The 21,748-nt window shown below is 39.5% G+C and overlaps 1 protein-coding gene across 1 annotated transcript in view; it reads left to right on the top strand.

Moving 5' to 3' along the window:
• Positions 1 to 316: 316 nt before the first annotated feature.
• The window catches only part of LOC119378594 (basement membrane-specific heparan sulfate proteoglycan core protein), a gene marked incomplete at its 3' end in the record, with an annotated part of 38,062 nt that continues 16,630 nt past the window's right edge, over positions 317 to 21,748 (top strand). Inside the window, 5 exon segments of the mRNA XM_037647674.2 lie at positions 317 to 439; positions 2,287 to 2,559; positions 12,235 to 12,498; positions 20,470 to 20,583; positions 21,318 to 21,500. Of these exon segments, the coding sequence (XP_037503602.1) occupies positions 388 to 439; positions 2,287 to 2,559; positions 12,235 to 12,498; positions 20,470 to 20,583; positions 21,318 to 21,500 (886 nt within the window).

The following is a 21,748-nucleotide window of genomic DNA, read 5'->3' as shown; positions in this document are numbered from 1 at the left end:
GTGTTTGCACGCCCTGTCTCTTTAACATGAATACTTACCAACTAGCTCAGCTCTCTGTTATTTTAAGCAAATTGTCGCGCTTGACATCAGCCATGTAACGGGGATCAAACTCAATGCCAGCTGGTTACCAGTTCACAGCATTCGGAAGCATAGACATGTTGTCTGAAAGTCTCATCGATGAGCCTTACTTAAAAAATTTCTAAATTACTAAATTACTAAATTATGTGGTTCTTGTGTGAAATTTCTAAATTATGTGGTGTTTTTATAACCAGAATTGCTAGTGTTCCAAGAGCTGCTGGTATATGATTTTCATTGTTTAAACTTCACTCCAACTGCAGGATTAAGGACGTGCAACAAAGCAACGAAGGAAGGTACATCTGCAATGCCATGACAGGGGACAGGTTGAGCTCCAGAGACTTCGTCATCCTTCATGTCAGAGGTGAAACCTTTTGGTTACCTCACAGGTGGATTTACTGAGCATGCAGAGTGGTGCATGTCATGCCTAGGATGTTCTTGATGAGAGCAAAGTTAAGGGGCCTACGTAGTGACATCAAGTGCATGTAAACTTCTGGCTGTGTATTGTGTAACACAAGTATTTTGAAGCATGACAAATGCTGCATGCTACAAATGTCATGCAAAGGAATGAGATATATGCACATAATTTCTGCTAGAATACAGACATTTGTGTTCCATGATTGTGTTAATAATTGCCCATCTAGGAAACTTGAATTCATATAACATATACTGCTGTAGTGGGGGCTGTTTGTAGGCCCAAGCACAAAAGTTTTTAAAGCAAAGGATCCGAGAAAAGGAAAAAGCAGGAAAAAAATTTTGCTGAAGGGCGTCAATTAGTCTATCTCTGAATCGGTACTGCATATATTCCCCTGTGCAGCTGTCGCACTGCATGTTTGTACACCAGGCAATGCAGCAAAAGTGACAGGAGAATTAACGATTTCGTTATTTGGATTTCTTAAAAACTTGTATGGTTTGTTGTTTGAGCATTGCATTCCTTCAGTAATAATTAATAATTGTTGGGGTTTAATCTCCCAAAACCACAATATGATTATGAGGGACGGTGTAGTGGAGGGCTCCTGAAATTTTTACCACCCGGGGTTCTTTAATGTGCACCCTAAATCTAAGTACATGGGCCGCAAGCATTTTCGCCTCCATCAAAAATGCGGCCGCCGCGGCCGGGATTCGATCCCGCGACCTTCGGATCAGCAGTCGAGCACCATAACCACTAGACAACCGTGGTGGGTTGCATTCCTTCAGTAACACAGATTTTTTAGATGAATGTAGTTTTGAATTTTCATCTTTTAAATCTTTTTTTTATATGTATTTGAACATTTACTGCAGTTTCAATGTAGCAGGGATTTCTGGATTTGACTAATTATTCCCATCCTTGTGTGTGTCTCTACTAGTTTACGAACCCACAAGAAATTAGCAGCTGCATTCATTAACAATAAAGAGCTTCAAATAAATACCAGTGCCTGCAGTTGCATTTGTTTGCTTTTGTATTAAATTCTTTCAGTGAGTTTGCTGATGTTGTTAGAAATCAAAATAAAACAAAGCCCTGCTGTCTACTACATTCACTTATGTGAAAGCTGCACTCTTTTTCAGAATATTGTGCTAAATTTCTGGCTATGACTGCGGTTTTGATAAAATTTGAAGATTTATTTCATGTACGCTGACATCATCTATTTACGTCGGTTTTGACTGGTATGGCTAAGTACCTTTTGAGTACACTGCTATACTTGGCTAATTTTGGTTGCAAGAAGATGACTTCATGCACGTTTTAAATTTACCTTTCATAGCTTACGATTACAGCATCACACAGGCTCATGTTGTATGTTTCTGTATATGGGAAAGCTTTCTGCAAGCAGCATGAAGTAAAGAATACAATAGTATTGTTTTGATTCTGTTCTTTTCACTGCTGTAACACACTGACATAACCAGCCTAAGTGTTTACGCATGTCTCCCATATTATTGTGGTGTTTGCCCACACTACCTTTTCCAAGCATTAGCTGTGGTGGACACTTGCATTGTCCTTGTTGATGACTGAAGAAAAATGTGCAGTAGAAAATAGCGAATCTACATATCAGAGTAGCCTACAGCATTTGCGATTGCATGTGGTTCAATCTTCGCAGAGTTTAATGAGCATCACACATGCTCCTGTCACATATCAGAGGGTGAAAAAAAATGGAATTTTTAAGGTATTTTGGTGCACTGCTGTTATGTAACCTTCTGAGTAATTTTTTTCTTTTTCTGCTGCTTGCTTCTGAACAGATGTTCCTAGCATCTCAGTGAGGATTCGGGCCAACAAGGAGGTTGTCCACATGGGTGATAGCCTGGACCTTCACTGTGTTGTGACGGGAGATGGCGCTGCTTCTGTGAAGTGGACCAAGCTCGCAGCTGATGATCACTTTGCTGAAAATGTGCGAGTGCGTGGTGCTGTCCTCTCGGTGAACGGCGTTCGCCCTGAAAATGGTGGTGTCTACCGCTGCTCTATTGACAGCCCTGCTGGCACACTCAATGATGACTACGTCCTTGCCATTGAAGGTACGCGCTGGTCGCGTCATCGAGGGTAGCTTCCCATCCTCGTGCATTTCATCTTGCAAAAGGTTTACTCTGTCAATGGATTTGAGCAGCCTTCAGTAGGCCACTGCTCAACTTTTTATAACCAAATTAAGAGAGGGCTTGAAAAATAGTGCAGTGCTCAGTTTATTTCTACAAGATCCTATGCATTCATTTCTCACCGCTTGGGCAGCTAGAGATTCATGGCAACTCCCTTGTTCTAATATAAAGTGAACGCAACTGTCAAGCTTTGTAAATAGTATCTTGCCCCAAACAACGTAAAAACGTTAATGGTTTTTTTCTGTCACATTGTTAACAAAACAAAAAACAGCCCCAAGAAATCATGGTGTTTTTTCTATAAAAACGTGAAAATGTTATAACCATCATAACATACATAAGAGCTACTCATGCACTCTACTTGTGAGGGACCAGAATAGTTAATTGTTTGTGGAATAACTGAGACTATTTCTAGAAGAGTTTCTTTTACGTTAGGCATATATTTTCTTCTCTGGCATCAGTTGTAAAATTTTGTCACAGTGAATGAGAATCTTTAGATCAGTGGACATTTAAATAAAATTAATGCTATGTAGCAATCACTTGCGAATCTTGCGCTTGTGTTTTCACATGCTACTGGTTCTTTTGCAAGATGCTGATGCCACCTGTTGATCATATTTCATCTTGATTTGCATTTGCCTCATCTTACTGCATCATGACTGTGCCATATTCAAGGTGAACAAAAGGCAGATTATGTGGACATCTTTGTCCAACTTATGTCTAAAATAATGTGTGCTCAAGTGCTCTGCAGGTGTCTATATTTTCATGCCAGCAGCACCTAATATGACTACAATGAGTTTAGATGCTGACATGCTGACATTATTATAAACTACTAGATAGCTTCTTGAGCTTATTATGGTCCGATATTGTCAAGAGTAGTTGATTCGTTTCTTTTTGTAATGATGTTTTTTAAAAAATTGCCTATGCAAAAAAAATGTTTAGAAGCACGAAATGATGACATGTAAAACGTGTGTTTCTCTGTGTGGATGTATTTAGGGGGTAGATTTCTTAAAAAGAAATTGAGAGTACAAAATAACTTCGAATTCATGTGGTTTTAGTCCCATCCTCCTATGGAAGTTTTATTCAGTGCACCCACATAGCCTAAGCAAGAACATAATGTTGCCCAGTGTTGATAGATTTTTACTGCTCACTTACCCAGCTTTCACCATTTTTGTCACTGCCAAAAATTTTTCGTGGACTTTAGTTGATCAACACTGATAGTCTTGAGGTTCATGGTGAATGAATCTTCAAATAATTATTTGCTGATGTTGATCATTGATGTCACTCATTTGCTGATGTTGATTGCTATTAAACACGGTAATTATCAGTAATGAAAATACTTGGATCTGGTAAGGAACAGTAATAAGAAACAGCTTATTCAGAGGCAGTAGTAATGTGATTTCTTTTAAAGTAGTAGTGCAACTCCAGTGATTTGTACAAAATTGTTTCAGCATCTTTTTAATAGGCCATCTTTATGGTATTATGTTTGGTTTTATTGTTTGGTGTACATTGCAAATGAAGTTACTTTTTCGTCTTCTGTTGAGTATTGCCTGTTGAGTTCTTACGCACCATGTTCCTGTCTTTTTATTATGATTATTGTTACTATTATTATTGAAGGGACTGCTTCTTTGTTATAAAAAGTCATTGTCCTTGTTTCTAACACCCTAACATCTGTTAACAGCTGTCATTTCTGTATGCTTCTGTTTGTTTTCGTGGCTGTTGTAAAAATATGTTCTTGCTCTGGATTTTGTCCTCTCTTATTTTTGATGACACTAACACACTAAGCTTTAGAACTAGTTTCACATAAATCTGCATGCCTAACTATAATTAACACTGCATTCATTACTAATAAAACTGGGCTTCAAGGAATTGTTGCGCGCAATTAGTCGTCAAAGAAACTAGGGATAATACATTCAGATGAAATATTTTACTGTTATGCAGTGCTGGCAAATAAGTTCCTGGAGTCATGCTAATCCACACTGTGTAGATTTTTTAAATTTGTTTTCTGACGCAACCCCTTTGCACATGGAGACATATATGTGTAAGCAGGTGTGTTGTGGAGCTGCTAATAATATAATTGTCAGAAGTGCTGCCACACTTAAACACTCAGTGATGGTGCAGCCTGTTACAAAACAAATATATGCATGTTCAAGTTAAAATGCATTTAATAATAGCGCAACAATAATGAAATAACAAAGTTAGCAAGATGGAAATGGATTATTTCATCTCTCACTATTTTCAAATATTGTTCTTTATGGCTTATCTACAATAGGGTTCAACTCCTAGAGGAGCTTGGCATAGCTGAAAGCCATGAAGAAATTATTTTCTATTGGATAGGGGGTCTCTAGAAATCAAATAATCTCTCTGGAGCAGTGGTCTCAAGCATGTGCGTGCCATAGGAAAAATATTTGTGCTTAATAGATTATACAGAACTTAGGGCAAATCACATTAATTAAGTTTACCCATGTGGTTTTACATAAATGTCATTGGAGTTGAAGGAATGAGATATTAGGTATGTTTAAGGATATTGCAAAAATACACTGTCAAGTTAGTACCTTCTAGATTGTCTCATTAAATAGCTTCTGCTTAGCAACATCCTTCGGAAAACATTAGTAAGAAGTAATAAATTTTGTGAGTAAACGTACATGTAGAATTTCTGGTTAATTTTTTTTTCTCTATTCAGCTGCTCTCTCCGCTGCTAGAAAAAAAAAAAGAATTATGCCTCTGTTTGGTAATGCTAAGACAAAGAGGCCAAAGGAATGCTAAAGAACAGCAAATTAATCTACACAGGTGAAGTATGTTTTAAAAAAGTGTAATTGAGCTCATGGTGGAGTTGTCATTTTATTTTTGCTTTTCTCATTCCTGCGCTAAAAGCTCAAGTTACTTGTATAGTATATTCCTCTTTAGGTTGCTTCTTTTTTCCTGAAATTTGATATGTTAGGACAGCTTTCATCATCAGTAAGGCAGCAGCATGCTTATTGCAATTATATTTTTGCTCCGATACACACTAATGCTGAAACAAGCAGGTGCTGAAAAAAATGTACAATAGGTAGCCTTTATGACTGTTGCACAGTGCTGCTAAAGTTCACTTGTGCATTCGTACAAGGTGAATGCAGTGTATCATGCGTCTTTACTAACAAATTTGTTCTTCATTCAACTTGCCCATCTCTTGGCATATGGCAACTCGTAAGTAACATGATCAGTTCTGCATTCTGTGTGTCTGTGCTGCACCCTGGGAGTATCCCCGTCTGTTGTTCTGCACACTTCCTGCATCAACCGTTGTGCACTCACCTGGTGGTGGAAAATAGCGTCCCACTCTCAGCCAAACCCTTCCTGCTAGAATGGCTCACTTTCCCACCTGCATGCTGTTATGGCACATGGTATTCCTTAAGGTAGTGATTTCATTCAAATATATGTAGCTGCACACATCAACAAATCTGGGTCACTGAAGAATCAGTTGCTGGTAATTATGTTATTAGTTTTAGAAATTTCTCTTAGTAGCGTGACAGTTAGAACATATTTGATTTATGTGCTATAATTGTTTGTATTACCATAAAATTACAAAAATGAGACTGAAATCGAATTAGTATAATCTTAAGGTCACTGTGTCCCTCTGTCCTAGATTGAAAAACACTCCTCTCACAGAAGCAGACAGGTTTGCTCAGTAGCAGCTTTTTTGCCCATTACAAAACTAATACTCCAGGATAACTACTATGACAGCCAGACGTGCCAGAAATATTTGAGCAAACTGAGAAGTGAATATATAAGGTTTGTTAATTCCTTTGTGATTATGGTAGGAAAAGAAAGGATAATATCAGCAGCTTGCTCTAGTAAACTTGCAAGCATTTGAAGTGTGAGTATAAATAAACCTAGGCGCTATATGTATGCTGAAAAGCGTGCTGCTATTTGAATGTAAACCAAGATGTTATTCAGTACTGTTGAAGCAACCAAATGTATGCACGGCTGTGCATAAATCTCGGGAAGTATGCGGGGAAAAATGGCCTATGAGTAATCTCAACAGTACTGGCAATGCATCCTTATCAGGCTCAAAATCCGTCATATTTTTTATCACGCGTCTGGAAGCTGCAGTGGTCAGTTGATGCTTCAATGAAATAGCCTTCAAGAAAATAATGATGCAGGTGTATTGGGTTACGTTCGTAGCTATGTTGTAATGCATGGTGGGAGAAAACAGTGGCAGGTGCAGTTTGTATTTGAAGGGATAGTGCCGAGTTTAACTGCTGCGAAGCCAAGTATAAAATTTCATCATTCCTGCAGTCAAGTAAGTAATGTGCAGTTTCCTACAGTTTGTGAACAGTCATTAAGCTTATCATGACCATCCAAAAAAATATATGATACGCTCAGTTTCCATATAGTGGTAATTAGGTGTGGCCAGAGGTGAGTTTGTGTGCATGATATTTGCAAGTAATGCAAGAACACAGTACACTGAAGAAATGTTGTCACCGATATATGCAGTCTCAGCAAAAGCTTTCTTTGAAGTTCACATCTTGTGAGATGCTCTTGTTTATTTTAAAGTTTACTTGCCTGGATTCCTGGTTGCTCAACAATTCACCGTATATGTAAGAATTGTCTTGTGGCTGCACTGTTACATACTATGTTTACATATTTACGCATTTTACACCATTTAAAAGGGCAACGGATTGAAGATACTTATTGGTTTTCCTATACTTAACAAAGGTTTTCTACTGGTGTATGATTCATTACCGACTTTCTCCTCCCTGAGGTCATCTGTATTTATTTGTAGTGGTTGGCATTTTATGTTGCTTGGGAACAGGAAAGCATTGTTTTATTTAGATTTATTTCTTCCCATGAGCACTTGCACTGTTTTCATTGATGCAAAATGAGTATTTTTTCATAACGTACATAACACTGCAACCACATGGCAAGTATTACACATACAGTCAATTGTGCAACAACCAATTCAGCAATGTTCATCTTGTCCAAACAAGAGAAACTTCTTTCACGAGATACTATAAGTTTCAAAGGAAGCTTTTGCTTGGGGCCAACTTCACTTTCCCCATTCACATAACTACATGTAATACGTCGAAGTGCATTTAGAAGACGATCGCTGAACTGATTTGAATAAAATTTATTACATTTAAAAAAGAAAACTAAATTCTGGAGACTATATAGAAAGAAGAATTTTGACTAGGGGTGTGCGAATAATTGAAATTTCGAATATTTTTCGAATAGTGCTTGCTATTCGATTCGATTCGCACTAGAATTTTACTATTCGAACTATTCAAACTTCCCAAAAACAAATACAGTCAACGTCCAACTAAAGTGACCCCTTCAGATTTTTAGTATGCCTCACCTCATTACATTCTCGTACTGCGGCAAAGCTGCCTTTCAAGCTCTTTTATGGTCGAACTTAGCCAAGAGACAGTAAACGTCCGATTGGAAATGGTCCCTAGATTTTTAATATGCTTCACCTGATTACATTCTCGTATTGTGGCAAAGCTGCCTTTCAAGTTTTGTTGCGGTAGAACTTGGCCAAGACACAGTCAACGTCCGATTAAAAGTGACCCCTTCAGATTTTTAATATGCTTCACCTCATGACACCGCGGTATTGCGGCAAAGCTGCCTTTCAAGCTCCGCTACGGTCGCCATTGTATTAACTCAAAAAAACGCTGGTTCCAACTTGGAGATGAAAGATGTGGCAGAGGTGGGGGCTCAATTAATGCTGTTTTGGACCTGAAATTTGGGCAGGAAGTCCGAAAAATCGGAAGCTGAAGCCTTTTAGCATCCAAAATTTCTGACGTTCTTATATGTCGACGTCTACGAGGCAGATTTGGAACTCCGGACTAGAAGGGAGCACACCCTTGTTCGCCACATCAGTTGGGCTTCCACAGAAGTTGAAAGAGGAGGAGAGGCTGAGGAACTGGCATCTTTGCCTGTCACGTGTAAAGTGTTGTCGGCAACACTTTGGTTGCACCAAATCATGTACATAAATACAATTCGGCCTCTACATTGCCTCATTCTAGATAAGACAACTGTGAAACACCACCCCGCCAGCACTTCATCAACCTAGCGAAAAGAAACACTTTCATGTTGCTATCTCACAAGAACATACTTAGGAATCCTCTCTAACTTTTTTTCTGCAATTACACTTCGAAGTATTCGAAAAATATTCTAGAAATATTCGAGAAATACTCGAAAATTATTCTATTCGATTCGCACTCACACTCCAATATTTGAATTCGCTTCGCACCCAAAATTTTGCTATTCGCACAGCTCTAATTTTGACTTAAACTCTTATATGTCTTTTACATATTTCAAGAAACCAGAAATTGAAAAAATGAAAGCACAAATTTAACAAATCTGTTACTTGCACCTAAACTGGTACAGATGAACCTCCAAATAATGACGTTGGTAAAATCAGCAATTTACTTCGTTATATTGAAACTTCATTAAATTGAAATTTGAGCTTTTATGCAAAGTATAGTTGCAGAAGGATTCATTATTTGCATGGAAGGTGCCACAAGAATGTTCGAACAGTATGGCAGTACAAAAAAAACTAATTTCAGTAATGTAAAAAAGATGGTTTTTACCTGGTGAGAAATAAAAACACGTATGCATGTCGTACAATGCCCGTCTAATAAAAAAGGCCAGAACGCAATAGCCCCAATGAAGATGACGACAACAAGACACACATGTGATCAGTCAACTAGATTGGCCAGTGTACCGATCTGTTCTATAAATACAGTAAAAGCTCATTAATTCGAACTCGAAGGGGACTATGAAATTGTTCAAGTTAAGCGGAGTTTTAATTAGCGGGCAGGTGCTAGAATGAACGGACATCGCGCCACACTGGGCAGAGCCCAAAGAAGCCACCTCTAGACTCTTTGTCGTGAATTATAGGCGCTACTACACGTTTGTGGCGGGTGATTTCGTAAATTAAGTTCATTTAGCTCTAACAGCAAACAGAATAAATTGATCAGTCAGTGATACGCCAGAAATAAGCACCGACATGCATTCATGTGAGCAGTGAGCCCTAATGTCGAAATATATGATGCTATTTAAGCTCCAAAACATGTTTATTTACATGGCAAAGTTAACGCAATCGAATTAAAAAGTAATCAGTAATTTGCATTTGCTTGCATTTCTTCAGTAGTGACTCCATGAGCATTGTTTGCAGCTTGCCCAAGAGCTCCAACGCAGCGTTCAAAATTCTCATCTGCCGAGAAATGTTGCTGTTTTGTTGTTTTGCATCTCTAGAAAATTTGGTTTGCTTTGGTTTTGCAACACATTGTGATCACTATGGGCTAGCTTCTATGAGGAGTGATGAAAACCAGGGGCTCCGAGTTCGAATTAACCGTTGTGGATACCGAAGTGTTCGAATTATTGGGAGTTTTCCCCCATAGAAATACGCAGGGCTATGCTGGGACCAGGGCGTCAGATCGAATTAACTGTAAGTTTGAATTAACTGAGTTCAAATTAACGAGCTTTTACTGTGTACCTTGTGCATAGACTTTTGAATACTTAATGCATCATTCGCACAATGTTTTAAGTACGACACTCGAAGTTGTACCAGTACTATAGGAATAAGACTTTTTTTTTCAAAACTCACATAAGCAATGTGTATAGCAATACAAGAATATGTATACCTAGGACAACTACTAAAGGGAGAGCCTAATCATGAAAAAGAAATTCTCTGAAGGATAAGAATGGGCCAGAGCGCATTCGTCAGGCACTTCCAAATAATTTCTGGAAATCTGCCACTGTCATTAAAGCGAAAAGTATACAATCACTGCATACTGCCATTTCTAACATGCAGGGGCTGAACATGGAGGATATCAAAGCCACTAGAGAAAATGTTGAGGACCACACAGCGTGCAGTGGAATGTGAAATGATAGGAATGAGCAAAGGATGGTAGAATGAGTCAAGGAACAAACAAGGGTTCTAGATATCCTAGCTGACATCAAGCGAAAGAAATGAACCTGAGCTGGCCATATAATAGGTAGAACAGACAACAGTAGGAGCAACGGAATGGCTACCAAGGGATGGGACACACAGTCGAGGTAAGCAGAGAGTTCGACAGAGTGACGGAATTAAAAAGTTCTCGGGTATAAATTGGTATCGGCTCAGACAGGATAGGATAAACTGGAGGTCAAGAGGCCTTTGTCCTGCAGTGGACAGGCTGAGAATGATGATGATGATGTTGCAAGCAAACTGCAAACAAATGTCGGTCTCTCTCCAACTTTAAAGTAAATATTACGGGGTTTCTCTCGGACTGTCTTCACCAAAGAAAAGCACTCCGAGACTGGGGGGGGGGGGCGACTAAAACAACAGTTATTTGTAGCAAAAACTTCAAAGGTTACGGCAACTTAGAACAAGAACACTTTCGAGCCATTATCCGTCACCCCGATGGTGCACACGCCACGTACACACCCTTGCCGTAACGGCCTGTCGAACACTCCCTCGTGGCATTCCATGGTCCCTTCCTATATTGTGTTTCCCGCGCATCATGGAGCATGCACAGTTCACCGGGTGACATTGCTTGTTCCCTCGTGTCGAAGGCAGTGGCAAGGGGCGTCATCTGCAATTCCTGCAACATATATGTGACAGCTATTTTTGGAGTTGTAATCTCTGCACAATAATTTAAAAAAATTTCTGTATTTAAGTTGTTTTTCTTAAAAGTTAAAGACATTACTCAAACAAGACTTGTTACTCAAACAATCGATAGATTTTGTCTATCTTTCTCAAATACAACAAACTTCATTAAAATTGGTTCAGCGACTGTCTAATTGGAACCTCCCTACTCAAGGCATGCGTAAGAAGTGGGAGCCTATAGTTTGGCTAATGCGTAAAGCTGCCTCTTAAAGGGACAACAAAGTGAAACAATAAATTAGTTTAGACTGAAAAATACACTCTGGAAGCTCCAGTGTCGTTAATTTCACCACCATAGGTTTATTAATAGAGGAGAAAATGTATGTCAGCAGTTTCACTTTTCAATTTCCTGCTGAAATATCCGATGTTGGAGTCACGTATTTCAAAAAGTTTTTTGTATTTTTGCCACACTGGCTCAATGAAATGTCCCTAAACTTGGTATATAAGGTCTCTGGCTCCCTCAAAAGACAACATACCAAATTTTTTACCGATTGGGAACTGTGTAGGCCCTAGTAGAGGCCGTCAACATCTAGGATGTCACGGCAACTGGTGCAGGAACTTCAAGGCGGCAGCGCCACCCGCATTTTATTTTTGTGCATTTTCTCACTTTCCAAGCGTCTTCCCACGGCAAGCATAATGTTTTTGGTATCGTGAAGGAGTAATTTACTAATATGAGAAAAATCGCTTTTCACATTAGTGCCCCTTTAAAAGCGAGCGAATAAAACACATTTTATCCAAGAGCCAACGTTTTGGCAAGACAACTTGTCTTTTAATCTTGTGGCTTTCAGCTGCTTGATGAATATAGGTGTAACAGTTGTGCAGGGCATATTATTTGGCATCTGTGTACCTTGCAGTTATTTTTTTGTCTTTTGACTACATCCCTCTTGTCCTTTGGTGCGTCTCTATTGTGTATGATTTGCAAGTGTTGCATGTATATCGAGTCATTTTTTTATGTTGTCACTCTGGTCAATCTGCAGAAACCCCAACGGTACCGCCCAATGAAGTGGAGACCAGGACTATTCCTTATGGATCAACTGTCGTCTTGGACTGCCGCCACAACTTGGAGCCTCCCGTTGCCTACAGCTGGACACGTGACAACGGCGATATTCCCCACAAGGCTTTGCCTCGTGACAGCACCTTGGTCGTACCAGACGTTCGTGCCAGTGATGCAGGCACCTACATCTGCACAGCTAAGAGTGAACGTACCACACTGGAAGTTCCAACAATTCTTGTTGTCACTGGTGAGCTCGCGAGTTATTTTTATATAGAGTTCTAAAATACATTCTCAGAAACTCTTCCAGACAAAGAACAAGGTCATCTCCTAAGTTATGTGTTAGGACAGCCTGTCTATTCCAGATGACTTGAATTTGTTTTAAATCTTCCTAAGTGCAAACATTATAAGCATTCTCTTAATACAATGTGAATATGATCTGAAAGCTATGGACAACTGGTGATGAGCTCGCGAGTTATTTTTATATAGAGTTCTAAAATACATTCTCAGAAACTCTTCCAGACAAAGAACAAGGTCATCTCCTAAGTTATGTGTTAGGACAGCCTGTCTATTCCAGATGACTTGAACTGGTTTTAAATCTTCCTAAGTGCAAACATTATAAGCATTATCTTAATACAATGTAAATATGATCTGGAAGCTATGGACAAAGATAGAGCCAGGAAAAGAAAGAAGCAGGTTAAGAGAATTATGTAGCTCTACACAAATATGGAAACAAGTGTTTCTGCAGCTTATTAACCTGTCTTGCATTTATTTAGCAGGCGTCTAGATACGTCCATGTTTCTGATTGCTTGCTGCTTGTCATTAATACTATTGGCACAAACTATGCTCTAAAAGAACTTAAAAACAGCGCTAGGAAGGGACATAGAAAGAAGTGAATAAACTCGTTGTTAGTCAGCGCTTGGCCTTGTCACTTCTTTCTCTGTTGCATCCTAGCACTGTTTTCAGAAATTCAGTATGCACCAACAAGCCCACATTAATACTCTATATCTAAAGGAACTGTTTAAATTATTTCTAGTTGATACCAGTGCTTATGGCAAAGAGTAGTGCAAACGATGAGGACAAAGACGGTAACAACGCAGGAAGGGAACCCTAGCAGAGATCAGTCTCATTCTTTTGAGCATTGCTTGTGATTGATTAGTATCTGCACTGCTTTATATACATACATGAAAACTCTGGGATTGAGGTGTACAATAACTACTTACCTACCTACAATTTATGGCAACAAACTGTAACTAGAAGAGAACTGATACCTCATATATTGAGCAGTGCAACAAAGGAAGGTCATTGGTAAAAAAGAAAATAAAGCCAAAGACATATCACATAAGAAGTGCTAAATATAAATTGATGTTAAAGCTGTAAAATGCGCATGCACCTGCGCATCACTGACAGGGTTCTCCTGCGAATATCGAGATGAAAGGCATCTGCTATATTCATTGCACTAGTCCCTGTGTGTGACAATGTCGTGCTCAAAGGCAGCACGACATTGTCTCAGGAAGTTTCAGGAAAATTTGTTGATCCACTGTTGTTAACATATGCAAGAAAGCGAACTTCGAAATCCGAGACGTCACGTCAGGAGATTTCGGCGCGAAATTTAAAATTGAGACTTTCACCACGATTTTGTGTTCTTACGAAAAAACCTACGATGGTGGAATTAATGACTGCGGAGGTTTTCAGAGTATAATTCAGTTTTTTTCTTTTCCTCGAAAGGAGTTGGAGAGTTGCATTGCTCTGTATAATGGATAGCCAACTCACCGGAGATGCAGCCTTTCTTTTGAAGCACTGGTTTGGCGGATGAAGTCAAAGGTTTCGTGATTGAGCATTGATGCCATGACAGTTTCATAAAGGACTAAAGTCACGACGGATGTTTCATACTATAAAAATCTTTATCTTTGCACTTCAATGCATCCTCTTTTACAGACACAGGCAGGACTGTTCATTTTCGAGACTACATTTCGGTTTTTTTATTATTATTATTTTTTTTTGCTTATCAGTACTGTAGGTCTTCTGCAGACACACACAGGGAGCGGGCATACAACTTCACAGGCATGTGGTAAATTTGACATATATGTCCCAAAAGGCAGCAGGGACGACACGAGGAAGACCGTAACACTTTTCAAGAGCAAATACTACATCAATAATATATTACTTACACTTTGCTACTGGATAAAAAGAGAACAAATATACCATTTAGAGATCACATACTACACATGAGAAAAGAAATGTACAAGAAAAAAAACACTATGATTCAACGCTGCAAGGTATTTTCTGCACCTTTACATCAAGAGAATTAACTATAGAGGCTCTATGAGCTGCTCCACAAATGAACAAAACTGATCCAAGTTGGGATTATTTACAGCTTTGCATGGGGGTAGCACGTTCCAAGTGTTCACAGCGCAAGGGAAATAGGAATATTTAAACGTATTGCAGTGCACACTGAATGGCCAGATACATTTAGAGTGGCTTGTCCTACTAGAGCGATGGCCGGGTGGATGAATGTAGTCGTCTTGACTGATTTTAATGTGGCCGTAAAAGAGGAGGTAAAGAACTTCATAGAAGCAACATGACGCCGGCAAGACAAAGTTGGCAAGTGAGCTTGTTTGCGCGTTTCTGATGCGCTGTCATGCCAAGAATACTTTGAATAAATAAACCTCAGAGCCCTATTCTGTTATCTTTCAAGTTTGTCGCAAAGATACTTTTGATGGGGATCCCACACTATTGCTTCCGTATTCTAGTATAGGTCTGAGCAGGATTTTATATCCAGTTAGTTTAACGGCTGGCGGGGCTTCGTTCAATTTTCTGCGCAGAAATTCTAGCTGCTTAAATGCCTTGTGTTTATACCATCTTAAGTCTTGTGAAAATGTGACACCCAAGTGTTTGACGTTGTCAACTTGTGTAAAATTCAAGCGTTTAAGAGTATATACTGAAATGATAAAGGTTGTTTTTTTCTTAGTTAGGCTGATGAACGCTGTTTTAGACACGCTTATTTCCGTCCCCAATGTATCACACCACTGGGCAATGTTTTGTAAAGAAGAATTAAATTTTAAATGGTCATCATTACTGCGTATTGTAGAATAAATTACACAGTCATCTGCAAAAAGTCACAAAGTTACACCTGGTTCTGCACAATAGGAGATGTCATTGACGTAGATGAGAAATAATGTTGGTCTTAAAACAGACCCTTGAGATACACCGGACAAAACATTTAGGCAGTCAGAATCTACATTATTTAAGGTTGCATACTGGGTACGATTTGTTAGGTAAGCCGAGATCCATGCTATTACTTTGCTGTTTGTGCCAATAGTTTGAAGCTTGGCTATTAATTTAGAATGAGGTCATTGTGGTACTTGCGTGAAAACAAATGGGGACGAAGAAAGGTGTACACATGGACAAGCGCAATCTAACAACCGATTAAAAAAAAAGATGTTTGCTTAAAAGCCCAACGGGATCTGCGCTTTCCGCCAGAGAGCACACACCATCCGCGCAATAACAATCGCTGTAGACAACAATGCTCCAGATCATCGCGTCCTCACATATACACACATAACCAAAAATGATCATTGAAGTTTTCGAACTGAGTTTTCGAAGTAGGCGTTATAGGCAAGTACTCCGCCAGCAGTGCAAGTGTGCAAATTGCCGGAACAACCGCCATTCCGAGGTTCGCATACATCGCGAATTCTGTCAGACTGTCCTTCATTAATTTCTCTATTTTCCCAGAAAGAATGGGTAAATCATGACGCGCTGACGTTGAGAGAAGCATGCATCATGCTGCCCGCGTGTCATCGCTGCGTTGCAGTGAAGCACGTCTTTTTTGCAGACGCACATTTCAGCTGATCACGAGACCGCCTTTTGTTTAGCTTTTCTCTTGCGCTGGCAGCAGCGAGGCTGGGATGCTTCACTTGTCACCCATTAGTATCGCTACATTACATTGCCTTGTGGCTCATAAGGACCATCGTTTCTGCGGATTTGCGGCTAAATCGGAATCGGGGAATTGGCACATGGCACCCAAAGTTTTCGAATTAACAGGGCTGGTACTGACTGCCGCTTCAAATTATCCACTCAAATTTACATTGCAAAATATGGGGCCAAGGAAATCCTAATTATGCGGTATTCGGAAATAACAGAGTTCGAATTAATGAGATTTTACTGTATTACCCTCACATTGATTCATAATTTTTTAAGTTTAAAAGATTGTTATACCGTCTTATATGCTCGAAGTATAGTAAATTTTAAAACGTAACATATTTTACAGGTTATCACTTGCATTCTACAGAAAATCAAATCCTGCTATTACTCAAAGTTGCTTCCACTTCCCTTTGAACCAAAAAGAATGACATATGCATATCCCTTGTTTAAACTTTAAAAAGATTGTGCTGGTTAGTTGGGTCAGGACAAATATGCTCACTTTTTTTATAATATGCGATATAAGCTATTCGAACTCGCTCTGAAATTCGCTTCGACTAAATCACTATTTCCTTCGAATTGGCTTCGGACCTAAAATTTACTGTTCGCGCAAGCCTAGTTTTGTTGTCATAAAATCTGTTAAAGTGTGTGAAAAAAAAAGTTATTTATTGCTTGGTGCAACAGGCTTTTAAATTCTTGGTAGTACTGTTTTATTACAGTTGGATCGCATTTACGCTTGCACATTTATTTGAGCTTTCATTTCTGATTAATAATTTCGCACGTTATCCAAGGAGTTCTTCATCTTGTTTGCTTACGTTTCGTGGGGATGTAAGTTTCGTCACAAAGAAAAATTGCCACTTTAAACTTTAGCCATAAGTTATCGACATCATCGCACCGTTCTGCATAAAAATTGTCTAACTTCATTTCCAGGTAGTCGATAATACTTTCATCGTTTGCTCTGCGATAATCTTTAATAAGTATATGTGAATTTTCAGTGTTACTTTTTGTAAGGCCAAGATTAGGAAAATGAATTAGAACCAGTTTATGGTCAGAGATTGAGATAAAGAAAAGCTGAGCATGGTATCCAAAAGTCGCTCGCAGCTGTTTGCCTCCCTATTGCTGACGATTAAATTATCCCAGTCTATTCCTGCCAAGTTGAAGTCACCAGCAAGCACTGGCTTCGTCCAATCATGCATTTTCTCAAGAAGGTAGTTGTGCAATTTCATAAGATAAGTCTTGGATGCCCCAGGTCGTCTGTATACTCCATCTCTTAGTAGAGGTGTGGCTTGAAATGTGACAGTCCACCAAGGACTCTTGTGGTTAGGTATACCATGTTCCTCCTGAAACATCAGACCATCTTTTATGGTTATGGCTACACTGCCTCCACGGCCGTCACAAGCTTTGTGGATTAGGCTATAGCTTTCTGGAATTATTTCATAATCGTGGATACCAGGATGAAGCCACGTCTCGGTAATCACCAAAATATCAGGTGCATAAGCCAATAAAATCTCTTCTAGTGATGTTGATCGCTATGCTTCTGGCGTTGAAACACAATAAAGGAAACGACGGCATATTTTCCTGATATCATGCACTTGAACTAGTGCCCTCGTGGCCAGCCGTCTTGGAATGAGCTGGCTTCAGAGCTATCTTCTTTTCCACGTGCTTATCCCATGCGTACAGCATGTCATTTATTCTCAGTTTATCGTAAAGAAGCACAACACTATCACCGTCTTATTGGTTACGCTTTGAGGACTCCCACAATTCCCTGCACGTTTCATGAACTGTGAATGAAAAATCCTCCGATACCGATATGTTTGTCCCTTTGAGCTTTGAGCAGTTGCGCAGAACTGTCATTTTTTTGGCAAAATCATAAAACCACAGTATGGTGGGTCAGTCCCGATTAGTTAATTTTTTTCCAACGCAACGCGTTCCACGGTTTTTACTTTTATTTTCAGCGAATCGTTAAACATATCATCCTTGACATATTTCCTCAAGGACGCCGGGCTTTCGTTGTTATTTTCTGGGATACCGTATATTACAATGTTGTTACGGCGGCTTCTGTTTTCTAAGTCGTCCATCGTACTTTTTAATTGTGCAACTTGTTTTTGAACCGTATTCACTATTGCTTCACACTTTTCACAGTCTCTGAGTGATGCAAGTGTATTCTCGATGAGAGACAGGCATGTTTGGATGCTCTGCATTCCAATTTTAAGTTCAGATTGTGAAACCTTAATTTCTGTGGCGGTAAAATCTTCTGCAGAACATTGCTATCAGGCCCTGGGTTTTCTTCTGTGTCACCACTCATAATTAACAATAGGTGAATTATGCGAGATGCTTCCATACAACATGACCACAAACAGGCGGGGCTCAGCAACACCACAAGGCATGCACAGCTACTTTTGAAACACTTCGCAAAACAATATTTTTCACCAACTTGTGCACAGAAGAGCACGAAATTTAACATTGTGCGCCTGGCGCCGCCGCCGAGTCACTTGAATAAAGAACAGCAAAAACTTAATGCTCACCTTCTGCTGTCCTTGTTCGCCAGTGCTTCATCTTCTTTCCTCTGAACTTTGGTGTGCGATGGCCTTGTTCAAATTGAGGACAATATGGTGAGGAAGCAATTTCAGGAGGATGGGGTATAGCATTGTGGCTTAATTACATCTTCCGATATTCTGATTCTTGAGGGCACATGTGTCAGATGGTACAGCGTCTTAGAGGCATCGAAGTCCTCGAAGGTCGGTGGAGGATTTAACGGGCTGCATGTCAAGTTGCTGCATGTGAGCCTGAATTATCATGTTTTTCTTGGCAAGCACTGTTTTCGAATGTCGAGGCTTCACAGTAGCAGCTTGCAGTTGCTGGAGGTCCCGTGATCGCCAATTTCACGTCACCTGTCAAGACAGAACATAGATAGGTGAACTTGTCTACATTGGTACGTCCACCTATGTTGTGGACCAATTGGCCGAATTGCTCTCAAAAAGATGTCCATAATGATGGTTTGCGATCGAACTTCATAAGGTTGATTTTCAGAAGTTAAACATTTTGGAATAAGAAAGTTGTTCTTTGTAATAAGGTTGGATTTTGGAAGTTTTGGAAGTGGATGTATGTGTTGCACGAGTTTGATTGACATGCCAGTGATCTATAAATGAAGTGATTCTTAAAGTTGACATTTACAATATTTGAGTTTTGCGGACATCATGGTATTTCAATCATTATAGTTTACAATGTCCTCAAACTCTGCTTCAGCTTCCATGGTAGACAGCAGAGAGACGATGTCAGAGTAATTTGCTCTCAAGCTGGTGTGAAGGTGATTGAGGTATTTACTGAGGATGCAGAGTTGCTCGTCCGTAGCATTGTCTTACATAAGCATTGCTTCGATGTCGTCGATAAGTCACGTAAACTGCAATCTCTCGGCTTTGCGCTTGAACATTTCCATGCTTTGACTCCGTGTTGAGCTGCTAAAGGTCGGTACGATGAAGGGGTAGGTGGAGTCGTTGATGTGGTTCACTGTGCCGATGAGTTTCGGCACCAGTTATAGGAAATCAAGCCTCCCGTTGCATTCAAAAGATGGGCTTATTGAGAATAAATCATAGCCTGACTCCATGGGTAGCTGCTGTCATGCGTGATTCTGATGCACGAGAGCCCTTCATCCTCTTCTTTGTCACTCTTGTTCCAACAATGGGAGGATTCAGTCTGTGAATCCAGAAATAGCAGTTAGCGCTGCCTGCTGCTGAATAGGGCGTCTTACCAGCATTTTATTTCTAGTGATTGTGTTTAGCTTGAAAATTGTGGCTGTTCGATGATACAGCACGCTTCCCACTGTTATGTGCACTGTGTGTGGGATTAAACTTGTCACATTTCTTGTGGATATGGGTTCGATTCCTGGCCATAGCAGCCACATTTTAATGGGGGTGAAATGCAAGATTACCTGTGTGCTTAAATTTAGGTGGACACTAAAGAACCACAAGTGGACAAGACCAACTCAGATTCACAATGCCTTTCCTCATGATCATATTGTCGTTTCAGCACAAAAAGTCCCAGTTTTTGCTGGAATTTTATATTTTATCATCAGAATCAAGAATGTACAGTATTAGAAAAGTATGCCTAAATCTTTGGATTTTGTATATTGACTGGTATTTCATTCAAAGACCTAAATCGAATAGTGTCTACTTAATTAGCACAATATTCATTGATTATTCAAAACTTTGAAATATTCACACACACATTCTTGTTTAGCCCCTTGAGTGTAAAATTACATTATGTTGTGCAGCACTTCATTTTCAGCTATATTATTTTACAGGTTTGCTTCCACGGTTCACTCAGGCTCCTCTTTCTTACATGAAGTTGCCAACCATTGTGAATGCCTACATGGGTTTTGAAGTCCAGATAACATTCAAACCTGAAAAGGATCACGGTAAAGACTTTTTCATCTTTAGTATGCACCACTGTGGCTGCAAATTGTTGTTAGAAGTTGAGCATTTGTTAGTCTGTATTTCTTTAAAATGTTAGCATATTTGTAAGAGCATAGTGTTATGTGTGTCAATAATTCTATTACCATGTGTAAGAATTAATTTCCGAACTTATGTGCATGTGAAAGTCTTTGTTTAAAGGAAAGCTACTTGTAATAGTTGCTTTTGTTGTTAGAAAGCTGACCAGACATTTTGCATTTGAAATGGCTGTACAATGTCTAAAGCATCATCGTGAAGAACTGCTTCTCCCCTAGCAGTGCACTGATCCGCATGCCGTATTTATATAGCATCCAACATTCTTAGTTGCACTTATTTCTGCTAGCTTCACTTCATTACGCACAACACTGCTCAGTGTCTTGCTCAATATAGAATGTAAAATATTGTGCTGCTCATGAAAAAGGTGTAAATGTATCAACCACAAGAAAAACTGATCAAAGAAATATGCTCCAACATTTTCTATTCCCATGAGATACTTCTCTGAAAACATGGTTTTATGGCTTTCCGTGGAACTTTTACACACACTCGTCATGTAATGCTGCATATTAAAATGTTGCACATTAAAAAATAACAGCAATACTTATATGCAAATTCTTAGAAAGCTTTCCTGTAAAGCCTAAAATGAAAATTTATGTGTGTGTCTAGGCATGCAGTTTTGATGGTTTATACCCATTTCCTGCAGGGCTACTTCTGTATAATGGCCAACAAGAGGATGGCAGTGGAGACTTCATATCTGTAGGTCTGACCAATGGCTATGTGGAGTTCCGCTTTGAGCTAGGCTCAGGAGTTGGATACCTGAGAAGCCACCAGCCAGTGCAGATGGACACCTGGCACACTGTTCAGATCAGCAGAGAAAAGAAGGACGGTGAGCCTCACAACATGCACCTTAGCAGTGCATGGCTAAGCTAAACTTTTTGCACTCTTTTTTGTTTGATTTTGTGATGACCTTTCTTGCAGTGCAGAAACTAGCTTTTAAAAGCTTGTTGGGATGGTGATGTCTTGTGTTCTTGAGGCACGAGGTGCTCGCATGCATTCTCTTCATGAAAGTGGGCTTATAATTGTGCTGCCATTTCTTAGTAGCTGGAGTAAATTATAGAGTACCATATGTACCAA

Source organism: Rhipicephalus sanguineus, unplaced genomic scaffold (assembly GCF_013339695.2).
Source record: "Rhipicephalus sanguineus isolate Rsan-2018 unplaced genomic scaffold, BIME_Rsan_1.4 Seq890, whole genome shotgun sequence".
Classification (NCBI taxonomy): Eukaryota; Metazoa; Arthropoda; class Arachnida; order Ixodida; family Ixodidae; genus Rhipicephalus; species Rhipicephalus sanguineus.
The sequence above is the reverse complement of the archived record's forward strand: the minus strand, read 5'-3'. Positions and strand labels throughout refer to the sequence as shown.